Source organism: Polychytrium aggregatum (genome assembly GCF_025602895.1).
Source record: "Polychytrium aggregatum strain JEL109 chromosome Unknown BJ171scaffold_35, whole genome shotgun sequence".
Taxonomy (NCBI): domain Eukaryota; kingdom Fungi; phylum Chytridiomycota; class Chytridiomycetes; order Polychytriales; genus Polychytrium; species Polychytrium aggregatum.
In genome coordinates this window covers 242,852-270,253 of record NW_026516237.1, presented here as the reverse complement: position 1 = coordinate 270,253, position 27,402 = coordinate 242,852, and the positions used below count along the sequence as shown (strand labels likewise).

Here is a 27,402-nt window from a genome sequence, read left to right as displayed (position 1 = left end):
GCGTCATGAAGGGCCTTCTTGTCCGGTGCCGCATCGGCCATCTCTGTCCTTCAGTTTCCCCCCTTTTTCACAGCCAACGCCGAAGGTGCTGCAATGTCTGAGCCAAAGCGAGGCGATAGTCGCTAATTTGCAATGGCTCAGGGGCCGACGGTCGACGGGCAAATGAGCGGAGCGGAGCGTGTCCACTCGGGTCCTCTTTTTTTCATTCAGATTGAATCGGGACGCCCTTCCTTTCCAAAGCAACCGATTGTCCGTGTAGACGGGAGAGCCTGCGTCCAAAGAGAAATAAACCGATCCCTTGAGAAGTTCAGTGAATCCTTGGGAATTTGCTTTCCCCCCCCCTTCTCCGTTGTTACAGTCGACTAGCACGCACTAATGGGTGGTGCGTGTGGGTGTACTCGCGCCCTGGAAAGTATTGCTGGAAGGGCATTCCCAGTTTCATTTCGTGAACGCTGTATTCGGTCGCAGAAACATGATCGAAATTACAGGCCGCGCATGGAGACGGAGCGACAGGTTGATGGACCGACCGACCGACAGACAGACAGACAGACAGACAGACAGACAGGCATACAAGAAAGAAAAGACTTTGAGGCACGAAGGGATACAAGAGCTTGGATGGATCGATAGGAAGAGAGCAAGTCAAGAGCATACAAGCAGAAAGACGAGGGGCCCGAAGAAACGAAGGTCAAATCAAATCAGGCAGTTGAGGCGCAAGCGAGAAGGAGCGAAACCATAGTTGTTGGTGGCAGGAGTTGTCTGTGCTGAAAGGAACAGGCCAATAGGCCAAACCGCTGGCGATGGCGGCATCCCTCGGCACAGGCCCTGCAATGAGAAGGTTGATATCTAGATCCAGAGATGATCGAAAGACAACAAGAGGAAAAGACGCCACGGCCAATGGCACGACCAATGGGCTCGGCGGGCTTGGCTGTGCAAACGGTCATGCAGGGTTGCCAGGGGCGGAATGAATACAACACAGCTCCACAAATCGATCCATCCACCCGCTATCGTGGCGGCCAAGACGACCGGGCCGGTAAGCGGCTCAGTGGGCATGACGATCATGCCTCCACAGATATGCGGCGGGAGCTGTCCGAGCCGCCCGCAGACGAAGACGTCGTATCGATTTGGCATGCCGAGTCCGGGATGCTGTCATCTGGATGAGGCTTTGGTTTTGATGGGATGGGGACATCGTAAACGACGCCGACCACAGGGGGAGGCGAGGCTGTGGGCTTCTTCTTGGGCTTCTTGGGCTTCTTGAATGCCGCAGATGGGAGTCCGCGCAGCATCAGGCAGTGGTATGGGACCAGGCCGGTATCCTGGACCTTGGGCTTAGGGCGAAGGAACTTCAGAGCATCACCCAGGCTGAAGGTGAACTTTCGGCGCTCCTTGAACAGGTCAGGCTGGTTTGGACCTTGGCTGGGCTGCAAAGGCTGTGCCGGAGGTGGTCGCCGCTTCAGCTTTACCTGGACCCATCCATCTTCAAAGTACTGCAGCGTGGAAACGACGTCGCCGCGTTGGACATCCAGCTCGGTCTCGTCCTGGGCCTGGTGCGCAATGACGACGACAAACTCGCGGCCGCACTCCTCCGGAGCAATCCATTTCGACGAGCCGCCGGTGCCGTGTGGAGGCGCGCCCTCGATCAAGATCTGGCGCTGCTGGGGGTTGGTTGTCTGGTGGGGCTGCGAGTACGTTTGGATGGTCGTGGTGGAGTCGTCGCTGGGCTTTGACGAAGGCTGGATGGTGCGCAGAGCGCGACGGAAGACATTTCTCTGGCGCTTTCGCTCGCGGACGGATTCGGGAGAGTGTGGCCCAAAGACCCACTGCTTGCCTCGCTCAAGATCATACTTGCGCCGCTTCTGCCTCACGTAGATTATGACGGAAGTACCGAGGGCCAAGACGACCACGGAGCCGATGATCGTGAGGGTAGCCCAGAGCGGGAGGGAGAACGGCGGGGGTGGAGGCGGGCAATAATCGTTCGGGTAGGCAATGTGGAGGGCCGGGGAGCTCAGGTTGGAGAGCTGGAGGCCCGGGGCGACCTGAGCAAGTTCGCCGAGCAGGATGCAGGTGGTGTTTGGGGCAAGGTTCGGAATGGTGTTCTGATAAAGCACCAGGCTGGCCGAGATTGGATCGCTGTTCCATCGGATGGAGACGTTATGGGAGCACTGCGAGTAGAAGCGAATCGAGACAGCCGACCGAGACGGCATCAGCAACTGGGCGGGGGACCCAGCGGGACCCAGCGGGACTCGGATATCACAAAACAAGCACGGCAAAGGCGGGAGCAGTGTGGCGGTGACCGACGGTGCTTGGCGAGCTCAGGGCAAGCTGAGGGGAGGTATCCACGCCGCAGAAGACATCCCCACAGGGAGGCAGCAGACATGGAGCCAAGCAAGGGAGATGTAACAGGAAGGTGTTTGCCCTCGACATGGTACAAAGCCGATAACGCACGCCAACTCCACAGGGCCTGTGCCCAGCTGTCTGAAAGTACCTGGAAATAAAAGTTGATGAACGTCTGGGCGCCCTGAGCGTTGGTGAACGGCCAGCCCCACTGCACCTTCAATTGGCGCTGGCTCCATATCCAGACATCGCCGCTGGCTGAAGAAGAGGTATATGATCCCCGGGGATCGACAAAGCAAGTGCTATTGAGGCTCGAATCAGGTGATACGGTGAGCTTGAATGCTGGAGCAGAGGACAGGGGGATGAGCATGCAAGTAGGGTTGTCGATACAAGTAGGACTGTCGATGCCCAGAAACAGACCCAGCACCAACGAGCAGCAGCCACAGCGCAAGAACTTACTCGGGGTGTCGGGCTGGATATCATCGCCGCCGCTCCCGTGGAAAGCGCCCTGGGCGTTGGCAGAGAGAGCAAAGGAGAGCAGCAGGAGGAACAGCGACAGGGCGGTGTGCATTGCTGGTGAAGACAGCAGCACGCCCAAGGAAGGCAGCATCCTGTCGAACTTGGTAGGACGGTGGGGAGCAAAGGGCCGCCAGCAGCAAGCGCGAAGACAGTGCAGGAATGGACAGGCCGATGCCAACGGACGCAATGGATGCAGATGGACGCAGATGGATGCAGATGGATGCAAAGACAGAAACGAAGAGCAGGCGCCCCTTGGACGGCCGAAGGAGGTTGGGCAGCGAAGAGAGAGAGGCGGCCCCGTGACCCGGGCGGGCGTGGGGGCGGGCGCGACGCGTGCTGTGTCTGTAGGCTGTTTCTGTATGCTGTGCCTGTGGCTGTTTCTGTATGCTGTGTCTGTAGGCTGTTTCACTCCTCGATTGGGCCGTCACAGCTTTCCCTGTGCAGAGCAATGTCCCCGCTGCGCACCAGCACCGCTGTCTGTGTGGCGTGGCGAATTGTGGGCTGGAGAGGTGGCGTGTCCATCCACCGGCCGCCCATTGGCCAGAGCGCATCACAGGACGGCCACATGTCGCACACGCTGGGCACAAAAACTCTGTCCCGCCGACTGTATCTGTGTCCCCGCCTGGCTTGGGCGCGTCCGACACACCAGAGACGCGACGCGGATGGGGGCTCTTGGCGCCATCTGTGCGACAGTGCCCCCATCTGCTGACCCCCAAAGCAGGCGAGGCGCGCCCCAAACACCGCCACACTCGTGGGAGCCAATAGAAACAGAGGCACAGGTCGTTCATCCAGAAACGGTCATGTTTTCCATCTCGAGTTCCATCGATATCGCATGGTTGGTCCAGTGGTAGAATTGCCGCCTGCCACGCGGCAGACCCGGGTTCGATTCCCGGACCATGCACTTTTGTTTTCGCTGTGGTCGTCATTCTGCTCTTTCCTCGACGATTCCTCCACGATTCTCACGATACTTCTCACGACACTTCTTCCCATGCTCTCAGGTCCTGGCTCTGTCGGGCCTGAGGGATGCACTTGAACCAAGAATTCATGAATGGACAATCTCCTCATGCGACGACCGAGTCGGCTGAACTCTGTGTTGACTCCCCATGGCTGCTTGTTGTTCTGTCTGGCCTGCGCCCGCTTGTTGCCATTCCATCACACCACCCCATCCGCAGCAAGCTTGCCCGACGCAGGTTGTGCGTCTTTGCTCGCTGCGCTGGGAACAGTTGATCCGCTCCTTGCTGGTCCTCGCAGGACGGAATTTTCCTGATTGGCCTGGCCTTCGCGATCCAATCCGCAGGGTCGACTGTCTCGATATATAGCGCCCGGTGGCCTGTGCACTCGGGCCTGCCTCTCGTCCTCCCGCCTGACCAGCGCTGCTCCCTCTTTTCTCACCCACCCGCTCTCGCCGCGGACCTCTCGGGCCAAAGGCGTACCTCGGCCTGATTTGCTGATTTGCTGACTTGCTGATTTGCTGACTTGCTGAATCGCAGCCACGGACCGTCTCCGTCTCGCCCAAGCAGCACTGCCAGAGTCACCATGAGCAACCTGACCTCCCACACCGCCGTCGCCATCGGCAGCCTCGAAAACCTGTGCCCGTCCGAGCATGCCGAGTCGCCCTCCAAGGAATCCAAAGATCACAAGGATCCTGAGCCGGCCCAGACCCATCCAAAGCCTTCCTTCCTGAGCCATCTGCCGACTCTTCTGATTCCCAAGCCCTCGCTCTTCTTCCGCAAACTGCGGCCAGCGCACTTGCCCCTCAGCGATGGCGAGCCGTCCCGACTCAAATTCCTGCCTCCGTCCCCGACTTTGACCAAGGCCATCATGTGCTTCTTTGGTCCGTTCCTGGCGATCTGGCTGATGTGCTATCTCAACTCGATGGGCGAGTACGAGGACTTTCTGCTCCTGGTCCCGTCCTTTGGTGCCTCGGTGGTGCTGCTCTTTGCGGCTCCCAATGCCCCCTTTTCCCAGCCTCGCAACTTGATCGGCGGGCAGCTCATCTCCGGCATCGTCGGCATCGTCTTCAACGTCGCCTTTGGTCCCGGAACAGACTCGGTCTACCACCATCTCCTGTCGGGTCTAGCCGTCGGCATTTCGATTTTGCTGATGATGGTGAGTGCAGACGATGCCTTCCTATGCAGACGATGCCTTCCTGTGCAGCCAACAGCGCTTTTTGCTCTGCCGAACCCGAGTCCGGCACTATTGGGCTGGATCTGGCACTCCCGCCCGGCCCAACAGCCGCAATAGCCTCCCGTTTCCACCCTTCCTCGACTCACACCATCGCTCTTTCCTCTCCCCACCCGATCGGCGTCCGATCTACAGCTCACCGGCACTGTCCATCCTCCCGGCGGGGCCACGGCTCTGTACATCACCCGCATGTCGCCGCTCACCAGCGGCACCTCGGCGGTGCTCTTTTTGTTCTTCCCTGTGCTCATCGGCGATGCTTTGCTCTTCGTCCTCGCCCTCCTCTTCCACAACGTCTTTAGACACAGTCGCTATCCCGAATACTATTACTGTTGAGGGACAGAGAGAGAGAGAGGATTGCATTTTTGTGTTATTGGACACTGCTCCCACCATCACCACCATCACCACCACCACCACCACACACAGACCATAGAGATCAGTTCCGTCCAGCCCGCTGGAACAATATATCGCTGCGCAATCAGAATGGATTCACGCCAATCTGGTGGAGTGAATAGAAGCGTCGGGACAGAAGGCGGTGGCGGAGCAGCAACCGAAACCGTCTCTGGACCTTTCCCCAAGATGACGTCGTTCTCGGCCCGGCTCGGTCCGGCCTGCCTGCCCCATCGATCATGCTGTATTCAAGCGGCTGCCGGCTGGGTTGGACGCCCACCATCCCTTTGCTCCATCCGCATCTTCCACCACAAACCCCAACGGCGACGATGCGATGCGATGCGGTGCGATGCGATGCGATGCGGTGCGATGCGATGCGATGCGATGCGGTGCGGTGGCGCGTTTCCACCCAGTTGTCCCCGTGGCGAAGTGACGCCGCAGCCCAGAGGAGCTTGGCGGCTTTTCCTGGGTTTCGGCATCGGCGTCTGCTTGTCGACCAGGCGAGTCTCCTTCCCCTCCAGCTCGCAATCACATCAAGTGTTCTGGATATGCCCAGGACGAGCGGCCGAGGATCCAGATCACAAACCCAGCGCCGGCGTGGTAGGTGGCTGGCCGAGCTTCCGCTGCAGCCGAGCCAGAAAACGGCTTGCTGCCGATAGTCTCGTAGCGAAGGCAGTGCCGATCAGCAATCTCTGACAATGGGTCGGAGGCAGAGACACATCTCGTCCCCCGAGCGACATTCGGGCTGAGGATATATATCCCAAAGTCATCGCTCGCTGCCGATGTTGCCCGCAGCTTGATCGCGGATCACCAGTCCGATATCGGGTGGTGTCTGCCGCGATCGACGGGAATGGATCTGCTTAGATGCAAGATTGTACGAGAGGCTGCCCTACTGTTGTAATGCCTGGTCTGACTGGACGTCTCGGCTCGGACCTCCGTTTCTTGTATGCTGCGACAGGCGCATCCTCCACAGAGTCGACGCCGCCATTCGCTGTGCCGATCAACCAGCTGCCATCGCCATTGCCATCACCATCACCATCGTTAGCAGCAACGTAAGCGTTTGTCCGTGTCAGTGAGAAAAAAACGATGCCCATCGAAACAATCGGCTCAAGAAAGAGGTGGAAGTCCGCTGGATCCTTGAGCAGCGACACTGACGTCGGTCGTGGCAATGAAGTGGCCTTGCTGTCAACCAACCACAGCACCGATCAACGCCCGGGATCGTCCAGCCCCAACGCAGCAGAGAAGCGGAACGGGCGACATCGACACCTTTGATATCGCCGACACCACCAAACCAGGCAATGCCACTTGGAGGCCATAGACTCGGTCGGTCCCGTTTGATTGTGTGCCATGAAAGAGCAAGCAGAGACTTTCTCCTTGGGTACGACGCCCACTTGGCCCGCATACCACATCTCATCCATGGCAATTCTTCTTTTATCCGTCGCATGACGAATCCTGCCCGCTGATACTTGGATGGCTGGGAACACCCGGCAGGCTCAAGCCCGAACCCGCCGTCGACTGCCGAGTCTCAACGAAGCATGCGCGAGATACTCGCCGAGGCAGCCGAGAGACGGATGCGGCTTGCCCCGAGCGAGAGCGGCCATTCTTGATCATGGGCTATGGCACCCCATCCATTCCCTCTCTTTCGAACTCCTGCCTGGTCCACTTGAATATGTGCGTGAGACGGGGCGGGGGCGAAGTTCAGTCGGCCGGTGCACATCGGACCTGTGCGGGCACACTCAAGAGATTGAGCTGCATTCAGTGATGATGACGGCCGATTTGCTTGGCTGGAACTGAGGGGTCGGACTCGGTCTCGGCTGGGCCCGGAAGAGAGAAAAGCATCAGATCAGATAGGGATCCAGCCTGGAGATACACCGCCTGTTGTTTGGCATTGGGTTGTTGCCGCCCCTCCTCGCCGCCCGGGGGTTTTCCCTGATCAGCGACGCCGTTCCGCTTCGCTTGTCCATCGATCATCGCCGCTGTTGCATTTGAACCTCATCCGATCTTAATATACAACAGCAACATCAACAGCACTATTCGCTCCTGTTCGATAATCGCGATGGGCTTTCTCAAATGGTACGACGGTATGCTCGTCGCCCGACCCTATCTCACCCAAGCGATCTCGACGGGAATCCTCTTTGGCTCGGGCGATGTGATTGCACAGCAGGCAGTTGAGCGCCGGGGTTTACCGAGCCACGATGCCATCCGAACCCTGAGGCTCACGCTCTATGGAACTGCAGTAGCGGTAAGGCCAGCCGGAGGGAGCTCATGATCTGGAGAGATCGATGGGCCGTTCGCTGCGGAGTGTCGACTTTGCTGGATGCGATGGTTGATCTGGATACAGAAAACCAGACGACGCAGCGGCTTGAATAATCGGTTATGTGCATTCCTTCCAAGGCTAATACATCGATCCATGCGCTTTGATCAATGGCCCTTCGCCTCCTCGGCACCAGGGACCAGCCTGTGCCTACTGGTATCGCTTTCTGGCTCGGTTCATCAAGTTCGAGAACAAGGCCGCAGGTGAGGCTCTCAGGGAGGATGGGCGTCCCCTGCCATCCCGATGTTTGGTGAATATGCTGGGGATACGGCATCGATTGTGTTCGCTGACACTCTCGCACCTTCATAGCCATGACCGCCAGGGTGGCCATGGACCAAGGGCTCTTTGCACCATCGTTCATCGGTGTCTTCTTCACGGCAATGTCCACGATGGAGGGCAAGTCCCTGGCGGAGACCTGGCAAAAGCTCAAAGAGGTATGAGGATCCGCAATGACCAGCACGAATACCGATGTTGGTGGGCGGTGAGCACCGATGCCGATGCCAGTCCTCTGTTTGACACCACCACCACCATCACCATCACCACCACTATCACCACCATCACTACCACCTTCGCCGGCAAACTTTGCAAGACCTATCCCTCGGCCCTGGTCAACAACTACAAGCTGTGGCCGGCGGTGCAGTGCATCAACTTTTACCTCATCCCAGTCAACTACCAGCTACTCTTTGTGAACACCGTAGCGCTCGGATGGAACAGGTAATGCCGGGGTCGAGAAGCAAGAGAATTGGGCAACACTTGCGCAACTATTCCGTGAGGAAATGCTCCGTGTGCGGTCCGGATCGATATTTGAAGCGCCGGCCACTTGCTCATGCTCCTCCCCCCCAACCCCAAATGCGTTCATGTACAGCTATCTTTCGTATGCCTCGGCGCAGCCACGGAAGGTTCATGTTGAGTAGGCGAGTTCGCGAAGGACGGAGCTGCATCTCCACACCCCAAACTCCCTGGCGGATGTATTTGTTACGAATGGAGAATCCAAGAAACAAAACAAGCCGTTACGTTTTATTCGACGAAAGCAGGATCTACGAGGAGCAAGGGAGGGGGAAGAGAGTGCGGCCCAGGACGAACACAATTCAAGTGCTGCAAGAGCAACGATAATGTGTGGGAGGGGGATACGGCTCAGGGGTACATTCCAAGGGGCTAGACGACGCAAACGCATATCCATGGGCGAAAAGGTCAAGCGAATCGGCAACCAACGGGATAAGTCAGGACACGGCAGAACAGGGCAAGGGCTGAAGGGCGACGGCAGCAGGGGCACCATCCGCCACGCATGAAAGACCAAAACAACAAAACAACAAAAAAACGACAGATATACAGTGTTTGGCTGGGCCCAAGAATCAGCAAGGTCGAGCAGGGACTCTAGTTGTCGAAAAAGTTGGCACCGCAGACGGACTTGATGCGGTCGAGGTAGTGGGGGATGTCGTTGAGGGACCAGTAGTACTGCCCGAGGCGGTTCCGTCCGAGAGACACAGTCGGAGAAGAGCGTTTCCCCGCGGTTGTTGGGATGTTGCCATGGATAGAGGGAAGGATGAATAACCAGCCAGCACGAACCAGCACGAACCAGCGATCGAGAGGAAGAGCAGCTACATACGGTATGGGGGTAGATGGTGGCATTCAGGTTGAACGAGGTCCACCACGACTTTTGGCAGGCACTGCAGAGGCGCTCCGGGACGTCGTTTCTGGGCGAGTCGATCTGAGCGATCCAGACGCTCTCGATGCAGAACTTTGAAGTGTCATTCTGGTCGATGGCGCAGGAGGCCTGGGCGGCGTTGCGGTTGGACCAGATCGAGTAGATGGCAGACTGCTGCCAGGCGCCGCGGCCCTGGTTGTCGGACCAGGTCTGGACGCAGTTGTGGGCAACACTGTCGGAGGCAGAGACGACGGCGTCGAGGTTGTCGCAGATGCTCTTGGGGGTCGAGAAGAAGAGGGCATGCATGGACTTGAGGACGGGATAGTCGACCTCGGCCTGGGCGACGGCGGCCCGGCAGCCGGTGGAGTTGTCGTAGCGCACGCCGGCAAAGAAGGTGTAGTCCGAGTCCGACTGGGCAGCAGCCAGCGAGGCGAGGGCGGCAAGCAGCAGAGCCTTGGGGAGCATGGCGGATAAGCAGGGCCGAGACGGAGGGGAAGGACTTGAGAAGGACTTGAGAAAGACGAGAAGGATTTGGCGAGATGAGGCGAAGGCAAAGAACGCCCAAAACGACCATCGACCAACGACGAAAGGCGAACGACCAAGGGCGTGTGTGTGTGTTGTGGCTGTGCAGCGCACGTGCTGCGCTGTCTGTGTGCGCGTCGAGCTGTGTGTGTGTGGCCTTCATGGCTGCAGACGCGGTCCACGTGGCGCCGTGCCACTCCCCGTATCACAAACAGTATCACGTGTCGCGTCCTGCCCCACGTGGCATCGTCGCGTCAAACCATCACGCCCACCAGATTCCCACTTCAACTCCATGGCATCCATCGCATCCATCGCATCCATCGCACCTATCACATCCACTACTAATCGCATCCACCACTAATCACGTCCATCACATCCATCGCATCCATCACTAATCACATCTATCGCACCTATCACATCTATCGCACCGCGTTGCTCTTGCCTCTTCCTTCCCTTCCCACGCCCATCATGAAGCCTCTGCCCCACAAATCTCGCGCCGCCTCGGGACCATCTGCCTCCAAGGAGACCGACCCCCATCCAACCAAACCCAGATCTGTTGCAAAAGACGCCACAAATCCAGCCGCTGCCTCAGTCTCGGCTCAGCCGGTTGCCTCAAAGAAACCCGCACGCAAACCAGGCGCCACCAGCACCGATTCGTTTGCTTCCCACGCCTCCCTCGGGTCCATGCCCAACCGCTCGAGCCCATGCCTGCCTTCAAACATCCCTCGCTCGGCTTCGCCCCGCATCTCGCCAGCCACAAAGATCAAGGCCGGATGGAATCCTTCCACCTCGCTCTCCAGCGCCCGCGCTCCAACATCGACCCCGACGCCCAAGCCTTCGTCGGCCCCGCCTGCATCGGCCTCAACCCGTAAACCCGCTCTCCGACCAGGAATCTCCCAGAATCCTCCAGCAACGGCGCCTTCCCGCACCCTCAAGCCCAGCCGATCCTCCTCGTCGCTGCTCGCGGCTGCATCGCATGGCCCTCCATCCGCTTCTACGCGCAAGGATGCCGTTGGTTTGAGTCTGGCCGCTCAGCATCCTTCTGGCCGCGCTGCCGAATCCAACGACGCGCGTTCAGTCGTTCCTCTCGATGCGTCCCTTCGACAGCCCTCCTCAGTTCATGAAGGCTCCAGCTCGGAAGCGGGTGCCTCGGCGAGTCTCAAGTCGTCGGCATCTGCTCCTCATCCACTCCAGAGCCAGTCGCCCGGTGCTTCCCCGGCTCAAGTGCGACCAGCCTTCCAGGCTCCCAAAGCTGGCAAGCCCTATCTCCCTACCCAACGGCGCTCTGTCAGTATGAGCCATACAAACTCGTCCGCGCTGTCGTCCTCCGGCCTGAGCTACTCCCTGGACGCCGCTCTGTTCCAAAAATCGCCAGCCCTGTCATCGTCGGTCTCGGTCGCATCTGCATCGTCGGCTACATCATCCGCTGCACCTACTTCCCTGACCGGCCGGCCAATTTCTCACGACTCGCTCAGAGCAAAGTATGAAAGCATTCTCAACAGCCGCAACTCGACCGATCGGGAGCTGCGCGAGTCTCTCAAGAAGCTGAGGATGCTGGTCGTCATGAACGGCATGCCCGACAACTCGGATGTGAGTTCTATCGGAGATGCACTGTCGATCTGGGAGGAGTGTCGCGGGACTCTGCCGACTCAATGCAGAGGAAACGAAAGACGCTAAATTCTCTTGGATGGGGTGGGGCTCGTGCGCGGGCATCATACGGAATTGCAGGATCCCACTCCCCAGCATGGCTGCTCGCTCAAGGGCCGTGTCTGGAAATGTCTCCTCGGGGTGTACTCTCTCTCGGCCAAGGACTACTCGCGCCTCATCGACAAGGGCCCCTGTGACGTCTACGACAAGATCAAGAACGACACCTTTCGAACCATGGCAACGGACCGAAAGTTCACCAAGCGGGTGCAGGAAAACATGCTCTCTCGAGCGCTCAACGCCTTTGTTTGGAAGGTCAAAGGTTGGTATATCTGTATACTGCCGCGCTGATGCTGGCCGTGATCCGAGAGAGATGCGATACCGACGAGATCTGGTCGCCACAGTGTCTTGCTGGTGTAGTGTTGGTCCGAACCAATGTCACCACGATCGAGCAATACATTATGGTAGTGCGCTGTGCTGACGACTGTATATCGTCGCCTCGTTGCGGCTTGCACACACCTCTCCGTCCGAGCCAGAGCTTCCCACCCACCGTCTCCTCAACCTCAAGTTTTCATATGTCCAGGGCATGAACGTACTCATGGCTCCATTTCTCTACTGTATGCCCGAGCTTGATGCCTTCCACGCCTACGCCCAGTTTATCCAGCATGTGTGTCCATTGTATGTGCAACCGGCGATGGAAGGGGTTCACTGCGGTGTCAAGGTGAGTCGTCTCATTTCCGGGCTCGTGGTGCTGATCCGCCCGCTTGACCGTGAACTGGCTGGTCCTGATTCACATTGGATGTCCATATCCTCTTTCTGGGCGGCGCGAAGCTCCTGGAGCAATGCCTCAAAATCCTGGATCCCGAGCTCTACAGCCATTTGAAGCGCAAGAAGGTCGAAGCGACGGTGTACGCCTTTCCATGTGAGTGTTGTTGGGGGGGGGCGTTTGTGAGGGACGGCGTTCACGGCGGATATCCATCCGATATATCGCGACTCGTTGCGGGTACTGGACGAGATTGAAGTTCTTGCCTCCCTGGACTGCTCCTCTGCTGGCTGCCTGGCCGCATCAGCATATGCCTTGGCTGACCTGTTTGCCGTCGCGGTCGGCCACAGCGGTGCTCACGTTATGTGCATGCACTCCGCCGCTGAGCGAGCTGCTCAAGCTCTGGGATTTTCTTCTGGCCTACGGGGTTCATTTGAATATCCTTTGCATTGTCGCCCAGCTTATGATGATGCGGACCAAGCTCCTGAGTCGACCGAGGTGGGTGTATGTCTGTGAGGGCAGCTGCGATCGCTCGGGCTTGAGCTTGGGCTTGGACTTGGGCTTGGGGTACTGTTAGAGCCTGCTTTGGGGCATCCGCGCCGAGTTGATGCCTTGAACACACCAAATGGATATGGAGCCAGCGAGGCCAAAGTGGGCTGGTCCATGGTCCCATCCTCCGTTGCCACAAAATGGCACATCGCTCTAGGCGGCCACAATGAAACGTCCGAGCAGTACGACACCGAGACCCTCGTCCAACTCGTCCGACTCAGCCCATTGCAATAATGAGCGATTTGGGATACGCTCCGGCTCACATGCACCTTTTACCCGTCCCCGTCTCGGTTTCGGTCGACAGTCCCGGATCGCTCCTTCGGACGCTTCCACCCCTCAACGCCAAGGAGATCAGTGCCATCACGATCGCGCTTGTCCCGCAGCTGCCCGACGACCTGTACGACTGGCTGGCTCGACACCCATACGATGCCACCATATATGAGCAGATGATTCCAGAGCTGGAGGAAGAGGAGAAAGAGCTGGGCTGGTGAGCCGGAGATCCGAATCTGCATTCGAGGCCAGGCCAGATTGCGGCGACCATTTCTGCGCGGCAGAGCTGCAACTGAAGGTTTAGCAGATAGCCACGGCGGAGAATATATTCAGAATCTGGGAGAAAAAGAAGGAAGGGCAGGAAGAATATCGGATTGAAAACAGAGGAGAGAGAGTGGTGTTCCAGTGTTGTTTGCGACCACGATCAGTACGCAGTGTCAACCTGCAGCACAGTCGCCGCTCAGGCGTGTGCAATGGGCTGCCGACAACACGGGCAGACGTTCGATCGCATCTCCCACATCTCAAGGCAGCCGGTGTGGAAGCGATGTCCGCAGACAAGCATGGGCTTGGGGCCTTCTCGTTCGAAGCAAATGGCACAATCTCCGTCCTCACTGTTGTCGGCCGAGATGACTTCGAGCAGGAGCTCCTTCCATTGAGCAAAGTGGGACGGCTCGTTGCCGTCCTTGAAGGCGACATAGTCCTCCTCGACTTCCTTCCAGTCGCTGCCGACGGCATCGACATCTGGCTTATGGCCATTGAATCTCCAGAGGCAGTGCGAAAACACCGCCAACAGGGGCTTGACAAACTGGGTGCACATGGGACAGGGAGGGAGATTGCGCACGTGCTCTTCGTTGAAGGGATCAAAGTCTTTGAATCCCAGCTTGAGGATGACCCATTCGTTGAAGGCCTCGCATTGCGTGTTTCGGCAGATGCCTTCGATGTTGAGGCCGTTCTCGAGGATTCGCCAGTTCTTGGTTCGGTCCAGCGGGGGTAGCTCGGTCGAGGGTCGTCTTCGGAATCTGGGCTTGATGACGGCGTTCGGTGTGCGAGCTCCTACCTCTGTATTCCACACACAAAAGCACACCCCGCAAGTCAGTGGGCGCAGTGTCAATGGATACGCCAGTGCGGTGGCGTCAATAAAACGCACAGCGAAAATAAGCACAACATCGACAGTGGAGCGGGACAGAAGCACGAGCAGATACTCTGGAGTATGAGGAGGGGGGGGAAACAAGCTGAAATGGTCCTTACCGACGTTGCGGTTTCGATAGGTCTGGAGATCGGTCAGAATGGTGCTGAACCGTGGGCGGTCTCTCGGGGTCTGGCTCCAGCACCGCTCGATCAAGTTCCAGATATCGTCGGGGATGCCATCGAATCGTCTTGGGCGATTGCCAGTGCAGATTTCCCTTTCAATCGCTCGGGACTTCATAAGGCTGCCGTTCTCGTTGACCCAGACACGGTTACCGTCCTTCAGGGTCTCGTAGAAGGTGATGCCAAAGGCATAAATGTCGGTCTTTTTGGACGAGCCCATCGGCTCGTCGTCGTCCAGCATCTCGGGGGCCATGAAATCGAGAGAGTTGTTCATGGACTGCGGGCGGAAGACAATCGCAGAGGCCGACCTGTGCTTGGTGCGGTGCATGCCAAAGTCGGATATCATAACACGACCGCCGCTATCGATGAGAATATTGGCTGGCTTCAGGTCGCCGTGGATGATGCCCGAGGTGTGGAGGTAGGCCATTCCGGCGGCGGTCTCGTACATGAGCCGAAGCTTTTCTTCCAGGGAGCGCGGGTTCTCGGGATCGGAGACATAGCTGCGGAGGTTGCCCATCTTCACCCAAGGAGTGACAACGATTGGCTTGTCGACGATGTGGCCCGCACCAAGCAGGGGCAGCAAATTGGGGTGGTTGAGGCGGCTCCAGGCGTTGACTTCACGAGCAAACTCACGGAACTCTCGATCGGTATAGCCACACAGGAGCATCTTGACGGCAACGTCGGCCTCGTTGAACTTTGCCGTGTAGAGCTCGCCAAAGCCGCCTTTGGCGACGGGGCGAGGAGACATGTCCTTCAGGTCATCTTGCGACACAGCCCAGCTATGGTTGGCCATGGATGGAGGTTAATGCTTTGGCGAAGACAACGGGCACACAGCAGACAGCCAGGAAGGACCGGCAAGCGGACGGCTCTGGAAGGAACAGAGGAACAGAGGAACAGAGGAACAGAGGAACAGAGGAACAGAGGAGCAGAGAAGCAGAAGCGCAACGGAGAACCTGGCCGTCCAAAAATAGATGGGAGAGGGAGCGTCACGTGGGAATCCAGATGCCTCGCCACAGCTTGTCCGACCTGCGCCACGGCCAGTTGCATGAGAAGATCGCGAAAAATATCGAACCAATCACTCTGTTGCATCAGCAGCCCTGTCTCTGTCCACAAGTACTCGCAATCAGCACTGACACCAGATGGAGGAGTCGCATGGAGAATCCAAGAGAGCTGTGATATTGACCAGGACAGACAGCCAATTGCCGACAGGGCGACTGGGGCGACATCGGGGTATGTGGATGGGGTGAGAGTGGGACACATCGGCAAGCACTGGATATCGTGCACTGACTCCGAAGCGATAGATCAGGAATGTGTGTCAGGGAGATGTGAAGCACCGCGCGCAAGTGGAGGACCATGGCTGTGCATGGGATGCACCATGAATGGCACTGCCAAACATGCAGTGACCTCCACCACCGAGCTAGTTGTGGGTGTCGGGACGGAAGATGTTGGGCCGCGGGTGCTCCTCGGGTCTCAGCGGCGACGGAGGGTTCGGAGGAGGTGGCAGATACCCGATGTGGGTCAGGTACAGCAGCCCCCGCCCGGCGATCCTCCCGGCCTGGGAACCGAGGGCCGAATAGATCGACCGGGTGTTGGTGTTGTCGACCAGGAAGGACATGCTCAGGATCAGATGCATGAGCGTCAGCATCGACGAGCCGTTGGGCAGCGACGGTCGGTAAAGCAGGGCCTTGAATCGCTCGCGGGTCTCGAACATGACGGGCCAGCCATAGGCATTGACGATCTCAAAGAGTCGAGTTTCGGTGACGACGCTGCGAGGTGGGCCGAGGGACAGGATGTGTGGGATGGTGGTGTGGGTGAGTGCGTGACTGCCGAGGAATGGCACTCATCCTGCTGCCTTCCCTGTCTGCTTGCCACTCGGCTCGCTCATCTCACCTGCGCTCTGGGTCGCTGATGTGGAACACAAACTTGGGCAGGGCCACCTCGGAGGCTGCGATCGCAGCGACCACCTTGGCGACATGGTCGACTGGATTCATGGTGATGGTCACGGGGGTGGCATTGGAGGGAGCGATCCCGATGCGGATGCACCCCTTGATGTACTGCCAGATGTAGTCGTCCGAGTGGCACACTGAGAGAGTGAGAGTGAGAGTGAGAGCGAGAGTGAGAGTGAGCCGAGATGAGCTGCTGCACCACCACCACACCACCACACCACCACACCACCACACCACATTGCCATATTACACCCAGTGACTCACCTCCATAGACACTGTCGCTTGCAATCAGCGATGGTCGGATGATCGTCGCAGGCACTCCCCTCGATCGTGCCTTGTTGATCAGCTGCTCAGAGACCCACTTGGTCTGTGCATACCCGCCAGAGACGCTCCAGTTGGAATACACCCTCTCCTCGAGCGGCGTCCTTGCACCCCGTGCCATGGGAATCGCCCCGACCGCCGAGATGAAGTGCAGCGGCTTCAGGTGGTGGGTCGTGGCCAGCCGCAGGGCCGTCGCCGTGCCCAGGACATTCGGCCCCTTGAGCGCCTCATAGTCGTCGAGCCAGTGCACCTCGGCGCCGCAGTGCACAACCATGTCGGTCTCCTTGCCGATCTTCTTCCATCGCTTGTTGGTCAGTCCCCACTGGTCGAGCGACAGATCGCCGCAGACACCAACGAGTCGCGGCTTGACATTGTTCACGAGGTAGTGCGTCTGCTGCGGGTTGAGGATCAGCTTCCTGGCTGTCTCAAAGATGCGGTCGACGGCAGCCTGGTCGCTCGCGGCTCGGACCAGACAGTAGATCCTGGCAGCAGGGAACTTGGCAGCCAGCTCGTACAGCAGGAACGATCCGAGGAAGCCAGTGGCCCCCGTCAGGACGATGCCGCGAGGCGACTCGGGAAAGACAAGTGGAGGGAGACCCTCGGCCGTCACACTCGCATCGTCGAGCCGGGCGGCCTCCTGGTCGAGGTCGACTGTCGGTGGCATCAGCGGGTGGTTGCCTTGGAGATCAATCACCAGCTGGGCGACATCGAGGGGCGTCAGGCCGTTCGAGAGCAGCATCATCGGCGAGATCTCGACATCGTACTCTTCCTTGATTGCGAGGGCCAGGCGGCCAACACTCAGCGAGTCAAACCCAGCCCCGCTGATGCTGTAGTTGCGGCCGTCGAGAGAGGGAATCCCGAGGAGCTGGCTGCCGAGGCTGGAGATTGCAGCCGCGATGCGAAACAGCGGGGCCTCGCTGGGGGCGAGACGGGGATACACAACGGATCCTTGGTGCAGATCGTTGTTCTCGGCGATCCACTTGATCTTCTTGAGGTCGCGCTTGCCAATCTCGGTCATGGGGATCTCGTCGAGTTGGAAACATTTGTGGATCGGCACCTTGGAGACGTTGACGAGTGCAAGCAGATCCTGGGTCATCCGGATGATGTCGCTGGGCTCGGTGCGGGTCGTGGGGCGGGCCTGGAGAACATACAGCATCACAATCTTCTTCTCGGAGGTCTGGACAAACGCACAGTCGGCGATGGTGTGGCTCAGGTGCTGGACGACCAGGGCCTCGAGATGGTTCAGGTCGACATAGACACCGTTGACCTTGATCTTCTGGTCGAATCTGGGTGTGTGAAACATGTTGGATCGGGGTGTGGGATGGATTGGTGGAGGACTAGTGGAAGGAGGGCACAGACCACTCGGTGGATACAGGGACATCGCACTCACCTTCCAACGACAGTAAATTCGTTCTCGCTGACCATCTCGACCCAGTCCATGGTGCAGACTCGGGGCGAGCCGTCGCTGAGGAAGCCAAAGGAGGCCAGTCTGTCGTTTGGATCGGCGTTGACAAAGTCGGGGTGGTTGCGGACGGGATGGTCGGGGTCGACGGCAAAGACCAGGATCCCGCTGTTGGAGACATTTTGATCAACGATATTGCCCTCCTCGTCAAAGAGGAGGCAGCGCACCCCAGGCTTAGCCAGCTTGCAGACCAATTTCTCTGGAATGGGGCTGTTGGCTGTAATATGCAAATAGGAATATGCTCCAACAGCTCCAGTCTGATAAATGATTATGTTAAGTGATCGCCCAACTGAGTGATGATACAATGAGACAAGTAAAAACGGTACCTCACTCGATCCATATCCAGATATAAGATGTGCATTTGGAAAGTATATCCTTGTGCGGTGAAGGACACTCATTGGAACAATTTCGGAGCCTAATGCAACGCGCTTAACTTCCATCCATTTGGCGTTCGGGTTCCGGGAAGCGGCGGTGCTGATGACAAGTTTCATGAACGAGGTAGTCTGCGAAAGCATGTGAGTATGATTCATTGGCGGAGGTCGAATATCGAAAAGTGCTGCGATGTGTCACTGACCAGATACACATGGGCCACAGCTTCATCCAGTATTCGCGCAATGATCTGGGCTTTCTCAATGGTATTGAATGTCGCCTTTGGAAACCACACAGATCCTCCAAGGTTCATTGCACTGAGGAAAATACTTGATGTGGCCACAAACGATGGGAGCTGAGTGTCGATATATATCAGTATCGACCAAGCTCAAGTCAAATACGCACAATAATCTATGTTTTGAACCTCACTTGGAACAAGCCGATTCTCCCCTTCAAAATATTGATCGCAGTTCGAATGGTGATGGCTCCGGTGTGTGCAAACTTGAAACTGCAATCATCAACATCAAACACAAATGGATTCAGTCAACGAGTGGTGATGTGATCACTTTGGGAATGTGAGAAAGCATCAGGTGCGACACAGGATAGAATCCACAGGATAACTCACGATTTGGGGATGCCTGTATGAGCGACGGGATGCAGGAAGCAGAGTTATGGATTGCACATGCATCGTCAGCACAACCTCTTGCTTCATGTCACGCCCCAAGCTGTCCACCATCCGACATCATGCTCTGCCGTTCTTCCCGACTATTCCACATACCTGTCGTTCCCGAGGTGCACTGGATGGTGACAAAGTCGTCGAGTGGCTCACAGAGCTCGAGCGATGGAGCAGGGACCTCGCTGAGCATCGGGAAAGTGCCGCCGTCCACCAACGTTACTCCTATGGTGCGGCCAGGCTTGGTGTAGTGGTGAAGGATGTACTTGACCGAGTGTCTGTTGGGTGCCATGGTGGTCGAGAGTGTGTCAGTCCCCGGCTTTGTCGATCGTGGGCCAGTCTCCCACTCTGTCGACTCCCTGGGCGATTGAGTATGCATGTTTCCACACATCGCGGTATGAGTAGCGCACGGACTCGCCGCTCTCATAGGTGTTGATGCAGAGGGCATCGGGCTCGTCGCGGGCCATCCGGATGAAGGCTTCGACCGGATGGACCCAAGGGTCGAAGGGGTCGGCGGGCAGAGCTGGTTCGGGCTGAACAGGTTCGGGCTCGACTGCGGACACCTCGACCATCTCGGCATCCTCCTCCATCGACTCGATGGGCTGGACCTCGATGCCGAGTATGTCGTCCGAGTCGTGGGTGCTGATGACCATATCGGAGCCAAGCCGGCAGGAGAGACAACGGCAGCGGGATGCTGTCGGCGAGGAACAGGGACAGGCAGATGGCAAGGAGCCAAGGGGCGAGGGGCAAAGGGGCGAAAGCTGAAGGCGCCGTTGTTGTGGGGAATGTCGTGTCTGGTTCGAATCGGGTGGCCAACAAGCCGCGCCGATTCCATGGTCTGCCAGACATGCATGCCAGCGAGCTCGGATGGAAGGAGTCTCTGTGCGAGGCAGTATGCAGTCGATTGTTGTGGGAGGCTTAGCGAGCATCACAATCTCACATCAGTAAACAGTTCCGTCGGCGAGCTGACTGCCGGTACATAAGGTTCCTCAAATGCGCTGACACTGTAGCCCACCACACCTCACGATTTCCAACATTCCTGTCGCTGGAAGAGAACCTTGGTTGTTGTTCAATTGGCAGCATGTATTCCCCTGTTATCTCCGATACCACTCCGACTACTCTGGCCCGACCTCCGGGATCTGCCGAGTTCAGTGGTTCAAGTTTCGGACAGCAAGGCGAGCGAGCCAGCCTCCATATCCAGATTCAAGGGTCAAGGGGAACATACAAGTCGTATATTTGCAGATGCAGTCAATGCATCCCAACACACGAGCACAGCAGCATTCAGTAGCAAGTACACATTAGCGACAACGGCATAGAAGGTTGGTTCGAAGTGGGAGTCGGGGTGGCGAGAACTTGGTGGTCATGGCGTCGAAGCATCATTGTCCGTCAAACGGCCCCGTCCTCGGGCAGCCACTGGACTGACGGCCAGATGGATGAGGTTTCTCAGTTGCCGCCAGAGGTGGTGAAGCCATAGGTCTGGTCGGTCGAGCCAATGCCGCACTGGCCGTATGCGATCCAGAAGAAGCCGTCAGTGCCCCAGGTGGTGGTCCAGGAGTTCTTGCAGAGCCAGGCCTGGTTGCCCTCGTCCCAGCCGACGATCGAGACAGCGTGGCCGCCCTCCTGCTGGTCGGACTGCTGTGTGTAGATCTGGTTGTTGGAGCAGCAGTTCATAAAGTCTTGGTCTGTTGGGGGCAAGGGAGAGTGTGGTGAGTCGGTGCCATGTCCACCCAGATGCACTGTTGCATGTGCAGGTACTTACAGACAGTGAAGGCAGTCACCACGGCGCCGTAGGTCATGATGTGCTGTTTGATCTCGTCGACGCTGCCGAACGAGGCCACCGAGAGCCCGCTGGTGCGCTGGCAGCTGCTGTCGTCGCACTGCTGATCCTGACCGTCGCCGGCGGTGTAAGGGAAGCAGTCGGCCGAAACGACGCCGTTCTGGGCAATGTCGTTGGCCGCCTGGCCGGTCTGCCAGCCAGTGCTGCAGGAGGCGCCGTCACCCGAGCCAAGACAGAAGAAGAGATCGGCGGTCGAGACCTCGATGCTGTTGCCGGTCTGGCTGAGGAAGGTGCTCTCGACGGTGGCAGCCGAGGAGAAGGCAACGCAGCTGCCGCACTGGCCCTGGTCCTTGATGGACGAGACCCAGTTCTTGTTGCGGGAATCCCACGAGTCGGGGAGCATGGCGGCTCGGACGGCAGCGGTGTGGACATCAGAGGCGTTGCTGCCCTGGGTGGGGAAGACCACAGACGCCGGTCAGTGCAACGGCAGAGCGATGCAGAGCGGGCCGGTATCGATGTGGAGTGTGCCAAGCATCGATCGACCATCCACCAGGCATCAGCTGAACACTCGCCAGGCATCGCAGCAGCAACAGCAGCCACTTGCAACACTGCATCGGACAGACCACCACTTACAAAGACCGTGGTGGCAAGCGACTCGATGTTGTCATCGGTCATGGTGAAGCTGGCCATGTTCTTCTTGTTGGACTTTGTGTGGGTCTTGACCTTCTTGACGAGCTTCTTGAAGGCGGGGTCCTTGCGCTGGGTGGCATGGGCCTGGACCAGAGCCTTGGCATCCTTGGACATGCTGGCCGTGTTCTCGGCAGAGCCGATGACCTTGTCGAGCGACTTGCGGTACTTGTCCCACTTGCCGCCCCGAGGGACAGTGGCAGCCTCGATGGCTCCGGAGAGGGCGAGGAGGGTGGTGAGAGCAAAGCCGAGATTGACGAGCATGGTGGAGACTGGGAGTGAGGCCAAAGATAGAGAGGCGAGAGGCTGGTCTTGCGATGGAGGCTGGTGTGCCGGTGGTGGTGATGGTCCAGGACAGGCGGGAGCGGTGTCCTTTTATCCCCCAGCGCACATCGGCGCATCGCCAGAGGGCCTGGGAAAGACCATGAGGCATGGGGGCGCGGATCGAGAAGGCCCGGTCGATGGTAGGATGCGGCTGGAGTGTGATTCTCGAGCACGGTGGTTGTGGAATCATCGGGCAGGTCATGCAGCAGCAGGTGGCTCGTGAGAATCGGAAGGAAACAGCGAGCCGACGACCGCCGTGACAATGCCCATGATCCTGCACTTGGATGGGATGCAAAGAAGACGGTGCCTCCGGGACCCAGATGGAGCCGCCACAATGTCCATTCCGCTGGGTGGCTGGGTCTGGTGATCTGCCTTTCGTTTTCCTTGCTGGTCGAGCCTCGCCGGCAGGATGGCCGGCTGCTGAAGCAATTGGGAGACAGCTGCAGAGGCAATTGAAATGCATCAGCACTGGTATGCGCTGCCCGATACAGCAGCATCGGCCGTGTGAGATTCGCCTGGGTCGTCTGCATGAACATGCACTTCGTGGCCAACTGAGAAAGGACTCGGGGACGGACCGCCTCGGCCCCAGTCTCCATCTGCTGCGGATGGCTGGTCAGCAGCATTGGCACTTTCCGGCGGAGCTGTGAGCTGACTGTGTCGAAGCAACCGTGGGGCTGGCATGCAGTTGATGGGAAAGACCAAGGACCATGGAAACGGGCCGCATGACGACGGGGCCACCGAGCGAGAAAGACACCGGCGCATGACCTCGAGCCGATCCAGAGGAAAGCGGCAGGCGAGCCACCGAAAAAGCAAGGCGCATTCGGCTGACATGGCGGAAAGTCGCCAGGACAAGCGGCATCCGGGATCCTGTCGATTCGGCATCTGGCCCCATGGGAGTCTGTGTCCCGAGATCATGCATCGCAGCGGCTGGGCATGTTGATGCCGGTGTCGAGCCCCGTCGGCGCCCCGCACTGGTTCCCATCGTGGAACCAGCCCATCCTCGGATGCCATCGACCTCAGGTGATCAATCTGCCCGTCTGGCGGCTTGCCTGCGGCCTGCCGATGGATGCTGTCGTTTAGCGAGATGTGGTGCTCGGGCAAGACCTCCTTTGCCGACTCGCTTAGAAGGAAATGGGGCTGGTGCCCAGCTGCATATTGCGTGGGCCGCAGTAACAGCCGTGACTTGTGCAGAGAGCAGTCATGAGGCAGAGGGCAGTGGGTTGATGGTTGGTCTGTCTCATCTGCCGTCGCATCCGAGGTATCTGGAGCCATTGCATCAGCACCGTGAGTATCGACGAGTCACTTGCTGGCATCGCCCTCGCAAGATCGCTGGTCCGGATTGCACGATGGGCGAATTGTCGACTCGGTGGGCAATGTGGATGGGCAGTGTGAATGGGCAGTGTGGATGGACAATGCCGAGATAGGCGATGGAATGCGCTGGCTTGGAAGTGCAGAGATGCAACAATGGAGGAATCAGCGAGCGTGGCTCATGGCGAGAGACTTTGGTGATCATCAGTTGAGCCTCGATCGTGATGTGCCAGAGGACGACTCTGCTTTGGATTATCTGATGTTCCCAAGACGGAGACTATCCAGACAACCACAGCTATTGGTTCATAAGAATGGAGCCCAGCCAGTGACTCTAGCCGCGATGTGATGTTCTGTCCTCAGCATTGAATGAATCGCCAGGTCTCTTAATCTACTCACGATCCTACAAAGTTTGGAGGACGCCACGTAGTGCGGATATGCGTGAGTCAGGCAGACGGCATGGCTCGACTGATGCATGTTTGATCTGGATGCACCGGAGTACTGACTCGCTTGGGGGACAGGATGTGCATTCAGGTTTGGTTTCAGCTGATGATGGCAATGGCCATTGGCGACAGCGAGGATGATAATGGAGTGAGAAGATGTATTCACAGACAATCTGGTGGGAAGACACCACCATGAGTTGCTGGACCAGCGAGCCACGACTGACGAGACAAAGACCGTCGAGATAAACGACAGGGATCAGACTGGCGTGAAGGAGTGAATGGAATACAACACGAGTAGATAGGATATGGCTGGGAATGTGACAACAATCAGACGATGCGAGTGGCAACGGGGACCAGGACAGGGTTGTTCAATCGATTGATGCCTGACAATCTTGGAACATCATGGAATGCCATTCGCCGTGGCTGTGGATAGTGTCTGTGCAGTGGTGTCGGTGTGGAGAGCCTGGATGAAGTGCAGTGAGATGGATCAAGGCTGTGGCAGATGGGAGACACGAGCGTGAGCGAGTGGGAAAGTGTCTATGGGAGACGGAGGAACGAAGGATTAGGCAGACAACAAGAGTAGGAATGTGAATACAGCAGTGGAGTGAGTGTGGCAATCAAAATGGATGGGAACATGGATGGAATGGAGTGAAAACAGAGAAGGGAAGCAAAATGCTCCGCACAGGGATCGAACCTGTGACCTTGGCGTTATTAGCACCACGCTCTAACCAACTGAGCTAGCGGAGCGGAATGGTTTCGTCCGGGATCGAACCGGAGACCTTGAGTGTGTTAGACTCACGTGATAACCAACTACACCACGAAACCCCGTGACTTTGATTACACCGTCTCACTCTATAAAACGATACACCTCTGTTTCGATCATCGAATGTTCCATCAACGGGCTCGACCACAGAGTGATCCAGGATTCCATGCATCCCACGCTCCCACACACGCCGCGGGACTGACCACGCGGATGCCAGTGATATTAGTTGCCCAAGCCCGAAGAATGTTCCTCTGGCGGGTCGGAGGTTTCCCTCCCAAACCTGACGGAGCGTGCAGAAAGCCCGGACCCAATGGTCCCAAAATACCCCGTCAAGGATCATCCCTACTGTCAAAGTCGATCCCAACGACAAGCTGTCGACGTTCGGCTTCCTCGTGGATGGCTCGCCCCGAGTCTGCACCATGGACTGGGTCGAGATGGTCAGCGAGAACGAGTTTACGGTCGTTGGAAGGTGAGTGCGATATCCCTGTGTCCACCGAGTGGTCTGTGCCCTCCTTCCACTGGTCCTCCACCAGCCCATCCCACACTCTTCATTCCCACACCTCACACCTCACCCTCCAGATTCGACCAGAAGATCAAGATCAACGGTGTCTATGTCGACCTCAACGGCCTCAGTGAGCTTGTCCACAAGTACCTGCAACAAGCCATCGTCGATTGCTACTTCATCCACACCTCCGAGAGGAAGATCATCTTGCTCTACATCCTCCAGGAAGGATCCAATCCCGACTTGATCTCGGCCGATATCATTCGAGTCGTCGAGGACATGTTCTTGCTGTTGAACGTCTCCAAGGTCCCTGTCCACAACTGCCTCAGGCTCGACGCATTCCCCTTCAACGACTCGGGCAAGGTCGATCTCAAGAAGCTCAAGCGCATCGCCGAGAACATCGAGCAGTACGGCCAGGCGGTCGATTACCCGCCCCTCATCGTCACCAGAACGTTCTTGACCAAGATTGCCTTCAAGATCTCCGAGTTCAGCAGCCAGATCCTAGACAACCCCGGTCTCTACGGCCGCAACTTTTACATTGGCGGCGTCGGCTATGACTCGTTGAGCATCAGTCGCCTGGCCCTCGCCATCAGGGAGGAGTACGGTGTCGAGATCTCGCCAATGATCCTGCTGTCGAACAGCATGAGTCCCAAGGATGTCGCCCAGCTGGTCGTCGACATTCTCGACGACAAGCTGGTGATTCCGCCGACAATCGATCTGGCTGCCGAGGCTGCCAAACTCGACGATGCGAGTGTGACGGCCGAGGGTTTCCCTCCGTTTGTCTATCCCAAGGAGGTCCGCGGCATCGTCCTGACGGGTGCAACCAGCTTCCTCGGAGCATTCCTGATCTTTGAGCTGGCACACAAGTTCCCTCGGGCCAAGATCTACTGTCTGGCACGAACCGAGACCGAGAAACTGGCCTTCCTCCGCACCTACTCCAACGCCTCGAGGCTGGTGATTGCATCGCGGAACAAGAACGATCCGTGGTATGACGTGCGAGACCGGTGGGTTGGTCTGCGCGGCGACGTTTCCAAGGAGCGATGGGCACTCTCGGACGAGCGATGGAAGGAGATTTGCGAAGAGACCGACATGATTGTGCACAACGCCGCCGAGGTGCACTGGCTCTACAACTATAACACGCTCAAGGCAACAAACGTCCTCAGCACGGTGACGGTGCTGCAGCTGGCCACGACGCACCATCTCAAGGTGGTGCACTACATCTCGACCATCGGGACGATTGCCATGGCCAAGGGCTCCGACAAGCCGCTCGAGGAGAAAATGTACTCCAACTGGAACCTGTCGGGCGGCTACTCGCAGACCAAGTGGGTCTCTGAGCAGCTGATCAACAAGGCACGATCGAGGGGCGTGCCTGCAACCATCATTCGGCCAGCGATGATTGCTGGCGACAGCGGATACGGAGGTGAGCCGTGGTGGTGTGGTGATGTGTGATGTGGTGATGTGGCGATGTGTGATGTGGTGATGTGGCGATGTGTGATGTGTGATGTGGTGGAGATTCCCTCCTTCGTTCCCTCGACTTGGCCATGGGTTGATGATCTTGCTTGTCGAGTCGCACCCGTCCATCGACTGACACTGTTTCTCACCGTGGTTGTCATCTGATGTGTGGGAAGAGGCGCACTTTCCTTGCCAAGTCCCAAGTCGATACTCCCCACCCTTCACATCACACCGCTGGAGGCATACATCATTGCAATCACACGCCCATCCAGCCTCCTTCACATCTTCGTCCTGCCCTTCTTCATGCGGTTCTTCCGGTGCCTCCTGTCACGCGGCTGGTTTTCTCAGCCTTGTGATCAACCAAACATCAACCACCCGGCATCTGGGTGCCTCCCTGGTACCCGCACCAGCCCACCTTGCCCATCGCCAGTGCTGGCGATCATGAGGTCCGCCTTTCGGAACCACCTTGGCGGTCCACGGTCCGAACAGCAGCACGCCCGTCTGTCCGTCTGGTCATGCTCCCGCCCAGCTGAGATCTCGGCCACACAGCTGAACTGATCTCGTAATGCGATGTTTGCTGTCAACCCTTATTAGCCCGGCCACGACTCTTTCCCGTTGGGCCCATTTCAGATCATATCGTCTATCAGCCCTCGCAGAGGTATTTGCACTGCCTCAGCCTCCGGAAGAACCATATCCGCTTACTCATCACCATTGAATCGCACTCTCGCAACACTTCATCGCCAGAGTCACGCTGGTGTCTCCACCGTCTTGCATACCGAGCACCACATGGCCCTTCCCCAGCGCTCCACTCGGGCCATTTTTTTCTTTCCTACTCATAGCACCAAACTCTCCGCGAGTCTCCTCGATGTTGACCGAAAGATAAAAGCCGGGCCATCTCCGCCAAAAGAGCAGTGCATCATCATCACCTCCGAGGCTCATCCA

At 57.9% G+C, this 27,402-nt stretch overlaps 9 protein-coding genes and 3 non-coding genes across 12 annotated transcripts; 5 read left to right on the top strand and 7 right to left on the bottom strand.

Moving 5' to 3' along the window:
• Window positions 1-895: 895 nt before the first annotated feature.
• Window positions 896-3,077, bottom strand: BJ171DRAFT_193738 (uncharacterized protein). The gene is made up of 3 exons (XM_053106203.1): window positions 2,791-3,077; window positions 2,483-2,673; window positions 896-2,159 (listed from the first exon to the last, which is right to left on the bottom strand). The coding sequence occupies exons 1-3, from the start codon at window positions 2,939-2,941 to the stop codon at window positions 1,056-1,058; spliced, it is 1,446 nt and encodes a 481-aa protein (XP_052964067.1). The 5' UTR covers window positions 2,942-3,077; the 3' UTR covers window positions 896-1,055.
• A 603-nt stretch (window positions 3,078-3,680) lies between these two features.
• Window positions 3,681-3,751, top strand: BJ171DRAFT_t231. The gene has a single exon. It is a non-coding gene; the product is annotated as a tRNA-Gly (tRNA).
• Window positions 3,752-4,105: 354 nt separating this feature from the next.
• BJ171DRAFT_570026 (HPP family-domain-containing protein) lies at window positions 4,106-5,757 on the top strand. The gene is made up of 2 exons (XM_053113604.1): window positions 4,106-4,959; window positions 5,170-5,757. The coding sequence occupies exons 1-2, from the start codon at window positions 4,387-4,389 to the stop codon at window positions 5,365-5,367; spliced, it is 771 nt and encodes a 256-aa protein (XP_052964066.1). The 5' UTR covers window positions 4,106-4,386; the 3' UTR covers window positions 5,368-5,757.
• Window positions 5,758-7,477: 1,720 nt separating this feature from the next.
• Window positions 7,478-8,649, top strand: BJ171DRAFT_584632 (Mpv17/PMP22 family protein; the record flags this gene model as incomplete). Its single annotated transcript, XM_053114311.1, has 5 exons — window positions 7,478-7,663; window positions 7,872-7,938; window positions 8,045-8,169; window positions 8,325-8,449; window positions 8,601-8,649. The coding sequence occupies 5 exons, from the start codon at window positions 7,478-7,480 to the stop codon at window positions 8,647-8,649; spliced, it is 552 nt and encodes a 183-aa protein (XP_052964065.1).
• A 460-nt stretch (window positions 8,650-9,109) lies between these two features.
• BJ171DRAFT_477077 (uncharacterized protein) lies at window positions 9,110-9,845 on the bottom strand (the record flags this gene model as incomplete). Its single annotated transcript, XM_053108862.1, has 2 exons — window positions 9,110-9,190; window positions 9,342-9,845. The coding sequence occupies 2 exons, from the start codon at window positions 9,843-9,845 to the stop codon at window positions 9,110-9,112; spliced, it is 585 nt and encodes a 194-aa protein (XP_052964064.1).
• Window positions 9,846-10,712: 867 nt separating this feature from the next.
• BJ171DRAFT_516126 (bub2 protein) lies at window positions 10,713-13,419 on the top strand. Its single transcript, XM_053112014.1, has 6 exons — window positions 10,713-11,492; window positions 11,631-11,868; window positions 12,083-12,267; window positions 12,378-12,468; window positions 12,660-12,807; window positions 13,163-13,419. The coding sequence occupies exons 1-6, from the start codon at window positions 11,196-11,198 to the stop codon at window positions 13,347-13,349; spliced, it is 1,146 nt and encodes a 381-aa protein (XP_052964063.1). The 5' UTR covers window positions 10,713-11,195; the 3' UTR covers window positions 13,350-13,419.
• Window positions 13,420-15,356, bottom strand: BJ171DRAFT_444913 (kinase-like domain-containing protein). Its single transcript, XM_053108159.1, has 2 exons — window positions 14,377-15,356; window positions 13,420-14,187 (listed from the first exon to the last, which is right to left on the bottom strand). Exons 1-2 carry the CDS (start codon window positions 15,227-15,229, stop codon window positions 13,589-13,591), a joined length of 1,452 nt encoding a protein of 483 aa, XP_052964062.1. The 5' UTR covers window positions 15,230-15,356; the 3' UTR covers window positions 13,420-13,588.
• Window positions 15,357-16,343: 987 nt separating this feature from the next.
• On the bottom strand, window positions 16,344-19,947 carry BJ171DRAFT_629323 (male sterility protein-domain-containing protein; the record flags this gene model as incomplete). Its single annotated transcript, XM_053115592.1, has 9 exons — window positions 19,622-19,947; window positions 19,313-19,485; window positions 19,160-19,172; window positions 18,964-19,042; window positions 18,740-18,889; window positions 18,492-18,668; window positions 18,094-18,422; window positions 16,647-17,989; window positions 16,344-16,519 (listed from the first exon to the last, which is right to left on the bottom strand). Coding segments are annotated over exons 1-9 (2,679 nt in total), but the record flags the coding sequence as incomplete, so codon positions are not given.
• A 470-nt stretch (window positions 19,948-20,417) lies between these two features.
• On the bottom strand, window positions 20,418-22,270 carry BJ171DRAFT_601332 (uncharacterized protein). The gene is made up of 3 exons (XM_053115083.1): window positions 21,618-22,270; window positions 20,967-21,432; window positions 20,418-20,889 (listed from the first exon to the last, which is right to left on the bottom strand). Exons 1-3 carry the CDS (start codon window positions 21,933-21,935, stop codon window positions 20,651-20,653), a joined length of 1,023 nt encoding a protein of 340 aa, XP_052964060.1. The 5' UTR covers window positions 21,936-22,270; the 3' UTR covers window positions 20,418-20,650.
• A 2,146-nt stretch (window positions 22,271-24,416) lies between these two features.
• Window positions 24,417-24,490, bottom strand: BJ171DRAFT_t227. The gene has a single exon. It is a non-coding gene; the product is annotated as a tRNA-Ile (tRNA).
• Window positions 24,491-24,494: 4 nt separating this feature from the next.
• Window positions 24,495-24,568, bottom strand: BJ171DRAFT_t226. Its single transcript has one exon. It is a non-coding gene; the product is annotated as a tRNA-Val (tRNA).
• A 357-nt stretch (window positions 24,569-24,925) lies between these two features.
• BJ171DRAFT_570021 (male sterility protein-domain-containing protein) lies at window positions 24,926-26,457 on the top strand (the record flags this gene model as incomplete). The annotated part of the gene is made up of 2 exons (XM_053113603.1): window positions 24,926-24,975; window positions 25,086-26,457. 2 exons carry the CDS (start codon window positions 24,926-24,928, stop codon window positions 26,455-26,457), a joined length of 1,422 nt encoding a protein of 473 aa, XP_052964059.1.
• Window positions 26,458-27,402: the final 945 nt, after the last annotated feature.